At 38.9% G+C, this 14909-nt stretch overlaps 1 protein-coding gene across 1 annotated transcript in view; it reads right to left on the bottom strand.

Annotated features, from left to right (window-relative positions):
* LOC106878539 (uncharacterized) overlaps positions 1 to 13335 on the bottom strand; it is a 197662-nt gene extending 184327 nt beyond the window's left edge. The window contains exon 1 of the mRNA XM_089355785.1: positions 12642 to 13335. Within this exon, the coding sequence (XP_089211911.1) occupies positions 12642 to 13130 (489 nt within the window). The 5' untranslated portion in view covers positions 13131 to 13335. The remainder of the gene's footprint in view (positions 1 to 12641) is intronic.
* Positions 13336 to 14909: the final 1574 nt, after the last annotated feature.

Below are 14909 nucleotides of genomic sequence, written 5' to 3'. Positions count from 1 at the left end.
AATGAGCAGATGAAGGCACAAGCATTTAGAACTCAGAGTTTCATTGGCACGAAAATACGTGTCTAATCATTTCAAATCACACATATTTCACATAATATAGGCGCACGCGTACCCCTCCTCCCACACATATGTTTACACGCACGCACAAGTGAATATCCAAATATACTGGAAGCAACATAATAGGTATGGCTACTTTTATTAGCTCCGGTGCACGATATTGAGCACTGTCGTGACATTAATATTCATTAATATATCAAATATTCATATGTCAATTAGACATAGCGTTATATATATTGTAATATTTAATACAAAAAAAATAAAAAAAATAAAAAGGCGAGTTGGCAGAATCGTTAGCGCGCCGGGCGAAATTCTTAGCGGTATTTCGTCTGTCTTTACGTTCTGATTTCAAATTCCGCCGATGTCGACTTTGCCCTTTATCCTCTCGGGGTCGATAAATTAAGTAGCAGTTGCGTACTGGGGTCGGTCTAATCGACTGGTCTCCTTCCCCAAAATTTCGGGCCTTGTGCTCTAGAGTAGAAAAGAATATTTAATACACACACACACACACACACACACACACACACACTAAAATCTCTTAATACTAACCGGCCTGAAATTTCCCACCCTTAACTATTCAAATTTAATGAAAATATCGATAAAAATTTCATTAGAGGCTTCCCAACCACATATTTCCGGGTTCAGTCCTACCACGTGGCAACTTGGGTAAGTGTCTTCTACCATACTTTCGGGATGATCAAAGCCTTGTGAGTGGATTTGTTGGAAGGAAACTGAAAGAAGCCCGTCGTATATATATATATATATATATATGTATAAGTACGGGGGTCTATACATTTGACTAAAAATTCTTCAAAGTGGTGCCCCAGCATGGCCACAATTTAATGACTGAAATAAGTAAAAGATATATACTCTTTTACTCTTTTACTCTTTTATTCTTTTATTTGTTTCAGTCATTTAACTGCGGCCATGTTGGAGTAACACCTTTAGTCAAACAAATCGACCCCAGGACTTATTCTTTGTAAGCCTAGTACTTATTCTATCGGTCTGTTTTGCTGACCCGTTAAGTTACGGGAACGTAAACACACCGACATCAGTTGTCAAGCGATGGTAGGGGGACAAACACATACAGACAGACAGACACACACACACACACACACACACACACACACACACACACACACACACACACACACACATACGACGGGCTTCTTTCAGTTTTCGTCTACCAAATCCACTCACGAGGCTTTGGTCGGCCCGAGGCTATAGTAGAAACCACGTGTCCAAGGTGTCACGCAGTGAGACTGAACCAGGAACCATGTGGTTGGGAAGCAGCCACACCTGTACTGAATTTATATCAGCTTTCGAATGGTGGCTTCTGGATGCAATGAGTGATTTTTCAGCTTGGATTTCCGTTAATACTGATGATTCATTTAATGTTACGCGTAATTTGGTTGATGTTCCTATAAAACAGTTTTCCGGCGTATAAACCGAAAATTTGATCCCATCTTGAAACCATTACCTTGGCTTATTTGACGGTCATGCATGAATTGTTCTGGAGAATCTTTTAATATGTATTGTTGTAACTAATTGTTTAAAATTAAGAAATAAAGTAAATATATTTTTTATTTATTCAGGCGCAGGAGTGGCTGCGTGGTAAGGAGCTGGCTTCCCAGCCACATGGTTCCGGGTTCAGTCCCACTGCGTGGCACCTTGGGCAAGTGTCTTCTACTATAGCCTCGGGCCGACCAAAGCCATGTGAGTGGATTTGGTAGACGGAAACTGAAAGAAGCCCGTCGTATATATATATATATATATGTATATATATATATATATATATATATATATATATATATATATATATATATATATATATATGTGTGTGTGTGTGTGTGTGTGTGTGCGTGTGTCTGTGTGTGTCTGTGTTTGTCCCCCAACATCGCTTGACAACCGATGCTGTTGTGTTTACGTCCCCGAAACTTAGCGGTTCGGCAAAAGAGACCGATTGAATAAGTACTAGGCTTACAAAGAATAAGACGTAGGGTCGATTTGCTCGACTAAAAGGCGGTGCTTCAGCATGGCCGCAGTCAAATGACTGAAACAAGTAAAAGAGTAAAAAGAGAGAGTAATTCATAATTTATCAATAAACTTAATATTGCTTCAATACAACAATAGATTTTTTTCACATTTGGATTTTACTTGTGAAATTCATCACATCATGTTATCGAAATTCCCTGGGTTTCCCCATGATTTCAACGGTAAATACTTCCACTTCGCTGTAAATTCACGATCTGCGAAGATTCTGTTGAAGTGTGCATATTTTTCAATCTGAAATTATTCTTGAGGTCGACCGGTAATTACTGTACAATGCCCTCGTATTATAAGCCAGTGATATTAAAAACTAATGTTTTTGGCCTGCAGAAATTACCCTCAGCCTATACGCCGAGGTGGTTTATATGCCGGTACATCTCAGAATAGTGGAGGCGCAATGGCCTAGTGGTTAGGGCAGCGGACACGCGGTCATAGGATCGCGGTTTCGATTCCCAGACCGGTCGTTGTGAGTGTTTATTGAGCGAAACACCTAAAGCTCCACGAGGCTCCGGCAGGGGATGGTGGCGAACCCTGCTGTACTCTTTCACCACAACTTTCTCTCACTCTTACTTCTTGTTTCTGTTGTGCCTGTATTTCAAAGGGTCAGCCTTGTCACACTGTGTCACGCTGAATATCCCCGAGAGCTACGTTAAGGATACACGTGTCTGTGGAGTGCTCAGCCACTCGCACGTTAATTTCACGAGCAGGCTGTTCCGTTGATCGGATCAACTGGAATCCTCGACGCCGTAAGCGACGGAGTGCCAACTAACTAACATCTCAATTATATTTGTTGAGCAAATGATTTGATCTGAGATTGCGAGTTGAAATTAAAACAATTACAGCGTGGAAGATACATATATAAGCCATTCAAAAGTACACAAAACTGTTAGCTTCACTTAAACATTTATCATTTGATATCAGTGACCAGATCGCAGTTACTGCGACACCAAATGATAAAGTTTTAAGCGAAGTTAACAGTTTTTGCGTGTTTTCGGATGGCTTGTAAGTATCTTGTATGCAAAAATTGTTTTAAATATAATATTCCTCAGAAAAGAATTCTAAATGTTTTTCGAAGCATCTTATCGACATGTTTTTACTTATTTTGTAGATTTTTACTCCTTATATCCTTCCTTTAAATTTCAGAATATTTTCTCATTTATAGATATATTTTCCTGATTATTTGGAGTTTATTTTTTCCTGTCTTTCATACCAGATTCCTCTCCTTTCATCTCATTAGATAAGGATACATCTTCTTGTTTTCTTTTTCAATTTTATAGCATATATTAATATATATCCTTTCTTTTTAAATGATATTAAAGGAGACGTTTGGGTAAAGATATTCTTACTCTATTAGAATCGAGAAGATATCTATTAATCCATGTTTATTGATTACGTTATTGTCACTTCTGCATTCTTTATTCTTTCTGATAAATTTCGCTCAATATTAAATATGGTCACACAATGGTGGTATATGTCTTTATCGCGTTTCTTTTTAGGAGTGCTGTCGAGGCTGTAACTTTATTGTGATTGGATAGCTGGTTGTTTATTTTCATGGATATCTTTTGTGGTATTCATACTCGTTTTGAGTTTGTTCTTTTTTTATACACATTATTTTCGACTGTAGCGAAGGTGCAAGGCTTAGTGGTTAGAGAATTCGAGTCGCTATCGTAAAGTCATGAGTTCGGATTTGGTAGACGGAAACTGAAAGAAGCCTGTCGTATATATGTATATATATATATGTGTGTGCACGTGTGTGTATATGTTTGTGTGTCTGTGTTTGTCCCACCAACATCGCTTGACAACCGATGCTGGTGTGTTTACGTCCCGTAATCTAGCGGTTCGGCAAAAGAGACCAATAGAATAAGTACTAGGCTTCCAAAGAATAAGTCCTGGGGTCGATTTTCTCGACTAAAGGCGATGCTCCAGCATGGCCGCAGTCAAATGACTGAAACAAGTAAAAGAGTAAAAGAGTAAAAGAGAGTATATAAAAATTATACGTAGGACCAGTAGTATGTTTATTTTTTAAGATGCTGTGTGCTTGCTGGGATGTTTGGATGATTTCTATGTGCGTAGAATGCTCTTAGCTAATGCAATGCTGTTATTGTGAGTGATGCTTGTATGTTGGAATATGTGGTCCATTAGTTGTTTATTGTTTGCACTTTTGGCAGTATAGTTAATGATGTTTTGTTCGTGGAGGTGAACTCAAAGAACGCATTCAGTCAGCAACGCAGGAAATGACTCCCGAAACGCTTCGAAGTGTGTTTCGCGATACTTAAGGATAGATTTGGAATTTGAAAGGATACAGACGGAGCGCAAGGTGAACACATTTAATGTTTAGGGGTAGAATAAGATGAGGGAATCGAACACTGAACGATGAGAGAAAAGGTCAGAAAAGAATGTTATCGCAAGGCAAGGACAATACTCACGACAAAACACAATAGAACATTTTGTACACTTTTAACACACATTAAACGTGATGCGCATCTGGTCCTCAATAGAATCAGAGTTGACTTGGTGCTAAATATTGTTAGCAGTGGCAGCAGTAATAGCAACAACAGCAACAACACAAGAAGATGGGCGCCAGGGCTCGTCTAATGTCAATAAGCAGTTTAAGGAATAAATAATTAATGTCACACAATACGACTCTCTCTCTCTCTCTCTCTCTCTCTCTCTCTCTCTCTCTTCCTATATCTGTCTGTTTCTCACTCTCTCTCTCTCTTTCTCAGTCTTGTTCTATTTCTCACTCTCTCTCTCTCTCTCTCTCTCTCTCTCTCTCTCTCTCTCTCTCTCTCTCTCTCTCTCTCTCTCTCTCCTCTCTCTCTCTCTCCCCTCTCTCTCTCTCTCTCTCCTCTCTCTCTCTCTCTCTCCTCTCTCTCTCTCTTTCTCTCTCCTCTCTCTCTCTCTCTCCTCCTTTTGCTTCTATCCCATATAACGCATATGCTTATGTAGATATTTATTTTTCAACCGACTACAAAATTATTCCATATCTCACTGAAGTAAGCGAGGCTCTCTATCGAAATCGATACACGTATCAACAATAATTTGCTTCCAGGCGACTTGCTATGGACATTGAAAAAAAAAACAAAAAAAAACCTCTCTGCAATAAAAGGTGATAAAAACTTTATGAGTTTACGGCCATATCAAGTTCAAGCCTCGATTCTCATCCTATCACCGAAATCAAGCAACATCGACCCTTGTTAATGCTTAAGTGACTGCTTAGGAAATGCAGATGCTGTAAGCATGGCCATGATTCTTTTCTACACTAGGCACAAGGCTCGAAATTTTAGGGGAGGGGGCCAGTTGATTAGATCGACCCCAGTACGCAACTGGCACTTAATTTATCGATCCCGAAAGGATGAAAGGCAAGGTCGATCTCGGCGGAATTTGAACTCAGAATGTAAGGCGTGGACATCATCATTGTGTAGTTAAGAAGTTCGCGCCGAGGCCACGTGCCTTCGGGTTCCGTCCCACGGCGTAGCAGTTTGTGCCGGCGAATGCCTTCTTAGTGAATTTGGTTGACTAAAACTGTGTAGAATCCTGTGTGTGAGGGAGAAAGAGATAGAGTGAGAGAGAAAGGGAGACAGACAGACTGTGCTTGTGTTTGTCTCTACCACCACTTGACAATCGGGGTTGTTTTGTTTACGTCGTCATAGTCGATTTGTTTGATTAACCCCCTATAAAGGCAGTGCTCCAGCATTGCCGCAGTTCAATGACTGAAACAAGCAAAACAATAAAATACTGTTTACCAAAAAACGTAAGTATATATATATATATATATATATATATATATATATATATATATATATATGTATGAAAGAAGGTTTTAAAATGCAATTTTAAAGATGTTTATTCACTTGACCGGTTTCACTTTTTTAGAAAAAGATTGTCAAAAGTAAAATGTAAAGCTTTGTATGAGCTTTGTTGCATTAAGTACTGGTCATCACAAAAGTATTAAAATACAGATATACATTCTTTGATAATCGTAAGAAAATGCTAAAAACAGTTTACAAGTAAGTATTTAAGAAAGTAATCAGAACGGGACTACAAAAAGCATTTTGAGTTCAGTAAAAATCATGTTTGTTTGGTAGTATATATATATATATATATATATATATATATATATATATATATATATATATATATATATACACACAGAAGGAGATATATTTAAGAATTTACAAAACATTCCTTCCTTAGCTACACACAAAACAAAATCCCAGAAAGACAGGTCAGTTATTTCTCTACAATGTTTTGTAAATTCTTAAATATATCTCCTTCTGTGTGTGTGTATATATATATATATATATATATATACTACCAAACAAACATGATTTTTATTGAACTCAAAATGCTTTGTGTAGTCCCGTTCTGGTTACTTTCTTAAATACCTTCTTGTAAACTGTTTTTAACATTTTCTTATAATTATCAAAGAATGTATATCTGTATTTTAATACTTTTGTGATGACCAGTACTTAATGCAACAAAGCTTTACATTTTACTTTTGACAATCTTTTTCTAAAAAAGTGAAACCGGTCAAGTGAATAAACATCTTTAAAATTGCATTTTAAAACCTTCTTTCATATATATTTCCACTCGTGCGGTACCTTACAACTTTACTTTGTTATATATATATATATATATATATATATATATATATATATATATATATATATATATATATATATATATATATATATATATGTCTAGTGTGTGGCATTATTCTGTAGTAATGCCCTTATATAAATATAAATAAATAAATATATTCTTGGGAATAAAAAATAATGGAATTTTTTCCCTTATGATTTTTTTCACGCTAGCTTCTTGATAAAATTCTTGTAAAAGATTATCTTATTATTGAATTATATATATATATATATATATATATATATATATATATATATATATATATGACACTCCAATAACATTTATTTAAACCAGTGCTTCTCAACCCTTTTTCCCCATGGACACCTTTGATCCCTGTTTTACTCAGGTGGCCCCTCCTAGCCATTCAATTTTTTAAAAATCCTTTTATATTTTTGTAATTAAATATTATTAAGGAATTATATAAAACATATTTTGGTGTAATTGTAGAAGTTTAAGCAATTTATTGCTCATAAATTTTAACAACAAAATCTGATATGGACCGCCTCAAAGGCCGTATGGACCCCAGCTGGGAACCATTGAGTTAAAAGAATTGATATTTCGTCATGTCGGGTTTAAGAAAGGTTCACCATCGAGGATAATTATGATTTTTCGAATTACGTGAGATAGCAACTTCCATCACCTTGAAAATCAGAGAGGGCTCAGTGGATGGTGTAGTCCTAGATATACTATGGTTATTTACTCTTGCGCTTTAAATTGATTGTCGCTATAGTGATTCAGTCGGTTTGCAGTTACGTGCAGGGGCGACAACTGGGAGGTGGTGGGGTGCTGATGAGGGTTGGAAGTGTTGTTTAACCCTAGTCTGCTCCGATTGAGCAAGCATATGAGCAAAGGCGTTCTGTGCGTGGCCATCCCATGTTTTATACAGACATTCTAGATATGTATATCCTGTCTGCGTATCGCTTTTCATTTTCAGAAATAGTATCTCACATTACATTATTCAGTTTGTCCATTTTTAAGACAGTGAGATGTGAGAGAGATTTGATTGCCATTTCTAGCAGCTCGAGTGACCGGCCTAGAGGCTCCCTGGTTGGTTCGTGGTCAGCAGTTTTTGTTGTGATGAAAGTGGTAGTGGTGGTTGGTTGTGACATGAACTGAAGTTCCTGTTTGTACGTCAATTATCTGACACGGTTGATCGTGTCGGAAACAACATGCCACAGTTGGGCGATTTTACAAATAAGAGAAATGAAGCGAAACGATATCGTTATTGTTATTGTGCAGCTTTTTTTTTTACTAGTGAGTGTTTGTGTCAGTAATACTTGTGGTGGTGGTAGTGGTGGTGGTAGCAGTGTATAGACTCCAGATTAATCCCGGCAGAGTTGGCCATCGTTACGCATATAGTCAACCAAATGACGAGGCGATACACAGATCCAGGTTTCTAGATGAATAAAGTATGGTTCGAAAAGTTAACGCAGCAGTCGGCAACATGACGGGAGAATATGAATGTAGTGTCGTCTGAGTAGGGAACTGACTGCGTGTTTTGTGGAGGTGTGCGAGGGTCGTTTAGATAAATGCTGAAAAGAGTTGGGGAAAGTATGGATCTTTGTTGTACTTCATTCGGCTTAACTGCCGGTTCAGGAAATGACGTCCTTGTTCAGTCTATAAAATTGACGGCCTAACAGTTAGTCTTCAAACCAGTGTTTTATGATATATATATATATATATATATATATATATATATATATATATATATATATATATATATATGTGTGTGTGTGTGTGTGTGTGTAATCGATACGAAAGTAGGGTGTGATTGAAGGGGATTTGGCCGTTATGTCTAGTAGTTCGAGCAACTACATAGAAGCTCTACCACTAACTCGTGTATATATATTTGTAGGTATTCTGCATATACATGTGTCATGTTCTTGTATTTTCCAAGTTCGAATCTCGGCGACTGTTGACTTTAAAATAGATACTAGTCGTTAGTGTTGTTGTTATAAACAACAGCAACAAATGTACCAGTCAAATACTGGCGTCAATGTAATCGATGAAACCCTCCCCCAAAATTGCTGCCCTTGTGCTGTCCAAAATTTGAATTATTTATTCTGCAAGTCCTGATGTTTACGAAGAGAAACAACATGCTATGAAACACAAGCATTTATCAAGAGAAGTGGTAATGAAATGAAACGGAAAATGGCTGCAACCGGAAATTGAGACTGGGCTCGCCAATTCTGATAGTCAAGAGACAGATCAATACTACATATCAAGGCTGTTTGCCTGGAAGAATCACAAAGAAGAATCAGCAGGGAATGCCTCCAGCAATCCTGGTCCGACTACCGCTTCCTGTTTAAACTGCGTAACGGGAGGTCGTTTTTGCCTTTTACTATCAATAAAAATGGGAGTAGATAAAGAGAGTTGTGCTTGGGTGGCGCTTCGCTGTTCTTGCTACGTCGGGTGTTCTGTATCTAAGGACGGACAGGTATCTGGTAGCTGCTCCGCGGAGTACAACATGAGATGGTGATGCCTTTCCGATTGACTTTAATAAAAGGTTAGCTGGGTCGTTTAGGACTTCACTTTGCAGCCACGTGGTTTTAGGTGCAATGCCAGGCAACTCCGCTATCAGCGCCGGGCCGATCAATGCTTTGTGAGTAAATGTGGCAGATAAAAGCTGTGTGAAAGCCCATTGTGTGTGTGTGTATATATATATATGTGTGTGTGCTTACCAACCACATGGTTCCGGGTTCAGTCCCACTGCGTGGCATCTTGGGCAAGTGTCTTCTACTATAGCCTCGGGCCGACCAAAGCCTTGCGAGTGGATTTGGTAGACGGAAACTGAAAGAAGCCCGTCGTATATATGTATGTATATATATATATATATATATATGTGTGTATGTGTGTGTGTGTAAGTGTGTGTGTCTGTGTTTGTCCCCCTAGCATTGCTAGGATATATATATATATATCCTGATCAGCACTCCGTCAGTTGCGACTACAAGGATTCCAGTTGATCCGATCAACCGAACAACCTTCTCGTGAAATTAACGTGCAGGTGGCTGAGCACTCCACGGACACGCGTAACCTTAACGTAGTTCCCAAGAAGATTCAGCGTTACACAGAATGTGACAAGGTTGGCCCTTTGAAATACAGATACATCTCATTTCTGCCAACTGAGTGGACTGGAGCAACGTGAAATAAAGTGTCTTACTTAAGGATACAACGTATCGTTGGGAATCGATATCGCGACCCTACGGCCGTGAGCGGAATATCCTAACCACTAAGCCCGCGTCTTCATTTATGTGTGTGTGTGTATATGTGTGTGTGTGTATGTGTGTTTGTCTCCACTACCGTTTGACAACCCAGTGTTGGTTAGTTTACATCCTCGTAACTTAGCGGTTCGACAAAAGAATCCGATAGGACAAGTACCAGACTTAAAATAAATAATCCTTTCTACTATAGGCACAAACCACTAAGCCCGCGTCTTCATTTATGTGTGTGTGTGTGTATATGTGTGTGTGTGTATGTGTGTTTGTCTCCACTACCGTTTGACAACCCAGTGTTGGTTAGTTTACATCCTCGTAACTAAGCGGTTCGACAAAAGAATCCGATAGGACAAGTACCAGACTTAAAATAAATAATCCTTTCTACTATAGGCACAAGGCCTGAAATTGTGGTGGTGGTGGTGGGGGCTAGTCGATTAGATCGACCCCAGTACATAACTGGTACTTATTTCATCGACCCCGAAAGGATGAATGGCAAGGTCGACCTCGGCGGAATTTGAACTCAGAACGTAGTGACGGGCGAGATACCGTGAAGCATTCCGTCCATCGTGCCGACGATTCTGCCCGCTCGCCACCCTGACTTAAAATAAACAACAGGATTGATTTCTTCGATTAAATTCTTCTAGGCTGTGCTCCAGCAGGGTCGCAGTCGAACGACTGAAATATGTAAAAGATAAAAGATTAAGATAAAAGGATTATATTGTCCCAAAGCTACAAATTGGTAAAGAAGTGGAACAGTTTATACAATCGATTCCGGAGTGAGGAAAAAACAATGACGTCATTAACAAAATTGGAATTCAGAAGAGAATTGGATGGTGAATACCATTTAGACCTGACCTCTGCCGTTTTTGCCATAACTCCGTGTATTCTAGGGGAACAAATAATGCATCGCGAAGACATGTAGTTGTTAATTATGAGAGTCATAGTATATTACTGGTATCTAATTTATTGTTTATCTTTTACTTGCCTCAGTCAGTGGACTGAGACCACGCTGGGGTATCGTCTTCAAAGGTTTGGTCGAACAAATCGACTCCACTAGTTATTTTTTTAAAGTCTGGTACTTATTTTATCAGCTTCTTTTGCCAAATGCTCCAGCATGACCGCAGCCGCATAGCTGACACAAATAAAATAAGTAAAAGAATACGGCTACGTGACAAACCCATACTGGTTGTTAAGCGGTAGTAGGGGACAGACAGACAGACACACGCACACACGCGCAGTTTCCGTCAACTAAATTCACTCACAAGGCATTAGTCGAACCGGGACTATAGAAGAAGAGACTTGACCAAGGTACCACACAGTAGAACTTGAACCCGAAATCACTTGGTTGCAAAGCAAGCTTCTTAGTTATACGACCATGCCCATGGAAACTCGAATGAATGAAAGATAAAGTCGAAATACAAAGTCAACTCCCGTAAGATTTGAACGCAGGAAGCTGGAGCATTGATGCAGGCAACGAAAAGGAACCTCTACGCGGACGCTACACCTGTCAAAAATAGCTGCCAGGTCTTCAAAATATATTTTAAGGCCGTCTTAAAAATGGACGGATACGTTTAATGTTGTTAATGATAAATAATAATGCGTGATAACAGCTGGAAAGCCTTTGTTCGTAGGTCTAATCTAACAGGGATGACATAGGGACTAGACAACAATAACAACGTGAAGAATCTAGCGGAGGGTTGTTTGTGCCAAATCTTTTTCCTTCGGGAAAATAACTACCGGTTACAACTAGTTACAACAACAATATTGGGATATATTTATTAAGATTGCTTTCATATTTAAGCATAAAACCACAAGCATATAGAAGGGGGGGGGGAAGAGGCCTTCTGGAGTTCATGCAGTTCTTAAAACCCTTGGTGGTTTAATTGAAATAGATTTGGGTTCAATTCGGAATCGAAACCGTGTCTCGGGTTTAACATGTTACGAGCTTATTATCTGGTGACGGTCATCGTAAGTATGAAATATATTTTGTGTGTGTGATAAAGAGAGAGACTTTATATTTATTACAGAGAATTGGAAGTTGTGAGCTTCATACCTTTCCCAATAGTATTAGTGACGTAAGAGAAGTTAGGCAATTTCGAACGGGAACTGAAACCGAGTTATTCGCTTGGATTCCTGTAAGCTTACCTCTTGTGATCTTCCAATATGTCTTATATTGGTTTCACATTTTGGCACAAGGTCAGCAATTTTAGGGGAGGGGACAAGTCGATTACATCAGCCCCAATGCTCGACGGGTACTTATTTTGTCGACCCCGAAAGGATGAGAGGCAAAGTCGATCCCGGTGGAATATGAACTCAGAACATTAACGACGGACGAAATGTCATTAAGCCTTTTGCCCGGCGTGCTAACGATTCTACCAGCGCGCCGCCTTCAATATGTCTTATATTAAAGGTAAGACAAACATCCTATAAGTTAAATAAACAAAAGCAAGGAGAGGAGGAAGAGGACGAGAAAGAAACTGAAGAAGAAAAGAAGGAAAATGAAGAAAAAGAGGAGGAGGGCGAAGAAGAAGAAGAAGAAGAAGAAGAAGAAGAAGAAGAAGAAGAAGAAGAAGAAGAAGAAGAAGAAGAAGAAGAAGACCATCGACGAGAACAACGACTATGTTGATGCGAAGGTCGATGGACGCGACTGAACGAACGACTGAACGAATCACTCACCTTATCTGCTTCGTTCACCTCCTTGTGGTCCTTTTCCAACGTTTTCATTCGCATCTCAGTCCCCAACCAGTCTTTCTTCTGACATAACGACAACAAAGTTTCGGAAGTCGCCCATTGTTGGGGAGTTTTCGCAGGAGGTGCTTCCTTATTGCTATTATCCTTCAAGCCGTTTACTTCGGAACCCTTTCTGTGTTGCGAGGGAGTTTTCTGTTCGGAATTTTTTTGTTCTGAGCCTTTTTGCTCAGAGTTTTTTTGTTCCGGGTGTTTGGGATCAGAATTTTTCTGGTCGGCAGTTTTTTGGTCAGAGTTTTTCTGTTCGGAGTTTTTGGGCCCATGAGTTTTTTTCTCGTGGGTTTTCTTCTCCGAAGCCTTCTGTTCTGAACTGGGAGTAGTTTCGCCAGTTTCATGAGGGTTTTCACTAGTATCACTCACCGCGCTTTTAGTCGAGGTGATAATCCGTCTACTCGGTCTGCGTGTGATTTTCTTCATAGCTAGGCCAAAGATACAGCTGCTTAAAGACGGTCGTCGTACAAAATCTTGATACAAGTTTCAAATTCGACCAAATCGCAGTTGTTTGTTATTTACCATGTTGGTCTGCATTTAATCAGTCGAACGTATAGAGTTCGTATTTACAGCTATCCACCTACCATCCGTCTAACGATAGCCTACGTCACGGACTGATGCTGTGGACAATGGAAGGACTGCCTCCCCTTCCTCTACCTTTCTCTACTTTCCACTACCTTCCTTTTTTTCGCCACTTCACACTTTCTTCACCCCGCCTCTCTCTCTCTTTCTATCTAATTTCTTTCCTCCCTTTATGGCTACATTCTTTCTTCCTCTCTTTTTATTGACCAATTCTCTCACACTCCTACCTATTAGACATAGTTTTTGTCTCTCCCTCGCTTTATCATTTGATTTTCACTCCACACTCTCCTCAACCCACTGCCGCCTGCTCTCCTCTATGCACGCCCTTTCCCACTGTCGTCTGCTCTTTTCAGAATACTAACATTGTTCAACTTTACCTCAGACTTCCGTCAGTCACTCCCAATGTACACTGTCATACAAACTCTCTCTCTCTCTCTCTCTCCCCCTCTCTCCCCCTCTCTCATATGTAAAACAGTCTCACTGCCTTTCCTCACTTAAATTCTCTCTCTCCCCCTCTCTCTAAATGTAAGCATATATGGGTGTTAGTGTGTATGCATATGTATCTGTATTTATATATGCGTATCTGTATGTGTGTCTTATACATACATATGTATGTATAGACACACACATATGTGTATGCATAGTCACATACATATATATAGTGATAGATACAGATACATGCATACATATATATACGTATGTATGTGTATGTGTGTGTGTATTCATACATATACATACATGCAAACATGCAGACATACATAAAAGCGCACGCACCGACATACAGACACACACTAGCATATCATGAAGTCTTCAAAATAAAAACATCCGTTTCAGTTCATTATATATTTAGCTCATATATATAAATATATTATTACTTTGAATATGAATATTTTTATTACTCATTGAGTTCTCTACTAAAAATGCAGAAATATTGTCGTTGTATTTACCACATATTACCATTATCCTCCTCCTCCTCCTCCTCATCTCATCATCATCATCATCATCATCGTCGTCGTCGTCGTCGTCGTTGTTTTTGTTGTTGTTGTTATTATTATTATTATTATTATTATCATTATTATTATTATTATTATTATTATTATTATTATTATTATTATTATTATTATTATTATTATTTACCGTCTTTGCGGTGCCAGCTGTCCCCTACCAGTGAACTAAGGTAACAGCCCTTATTTTTCAAGCACCATCCGGAATATTCGAGCGGTTCCAAGTAGTGCTATTTTCTGCAAGTGCTCCACCCTTATTGAAGCCCCTATTTGTTCCATGTACTTCCCAAGATTTTTACTCATTGTTTCCAGGGCTCTGACAATTATTGGTAATACTGTCACCTTTTTCGTCGACCACAAGTGCTTAAACTCCCAAGCTAACCTGTCATGTCTATCGACTTTTATTTCTTCTTTATCGCATACCTTGTCAGCCGGGCATGTTATATCTATGATCCAGCATCGTTTGTTTTCTTTCTCAATTAACACTATGTCTGGTTTCCTATTCTCTATCTCATAGTTGCACTGAAACGTAAAATCCCATAGGATCTCTGCATTATCATTTTCGATGATGCCTTCGGGTTTATGTTCCACTTTTTTGTTCTGTCAAGTCCATACTTGT

The sequence above is a fragment of the Octopus bimaculoides genome, chromosome 7 (genome assembly GCF_046866305.1).
Source record: "Octopus bimaculoides isolate indiv1 chromosome 7, ASM4686630v1, whole genome shotgun sequence".
NCBI classification, from domain to species: Eukaryota; Metazoa; Mollusca; class Cephalopoda; order Octopoda; family Octopodidae; genus Octopus; species Octopus bimaculoides.
This window is presented reverse-complemented; position numbering and strand designations above follow the sequence as displayed.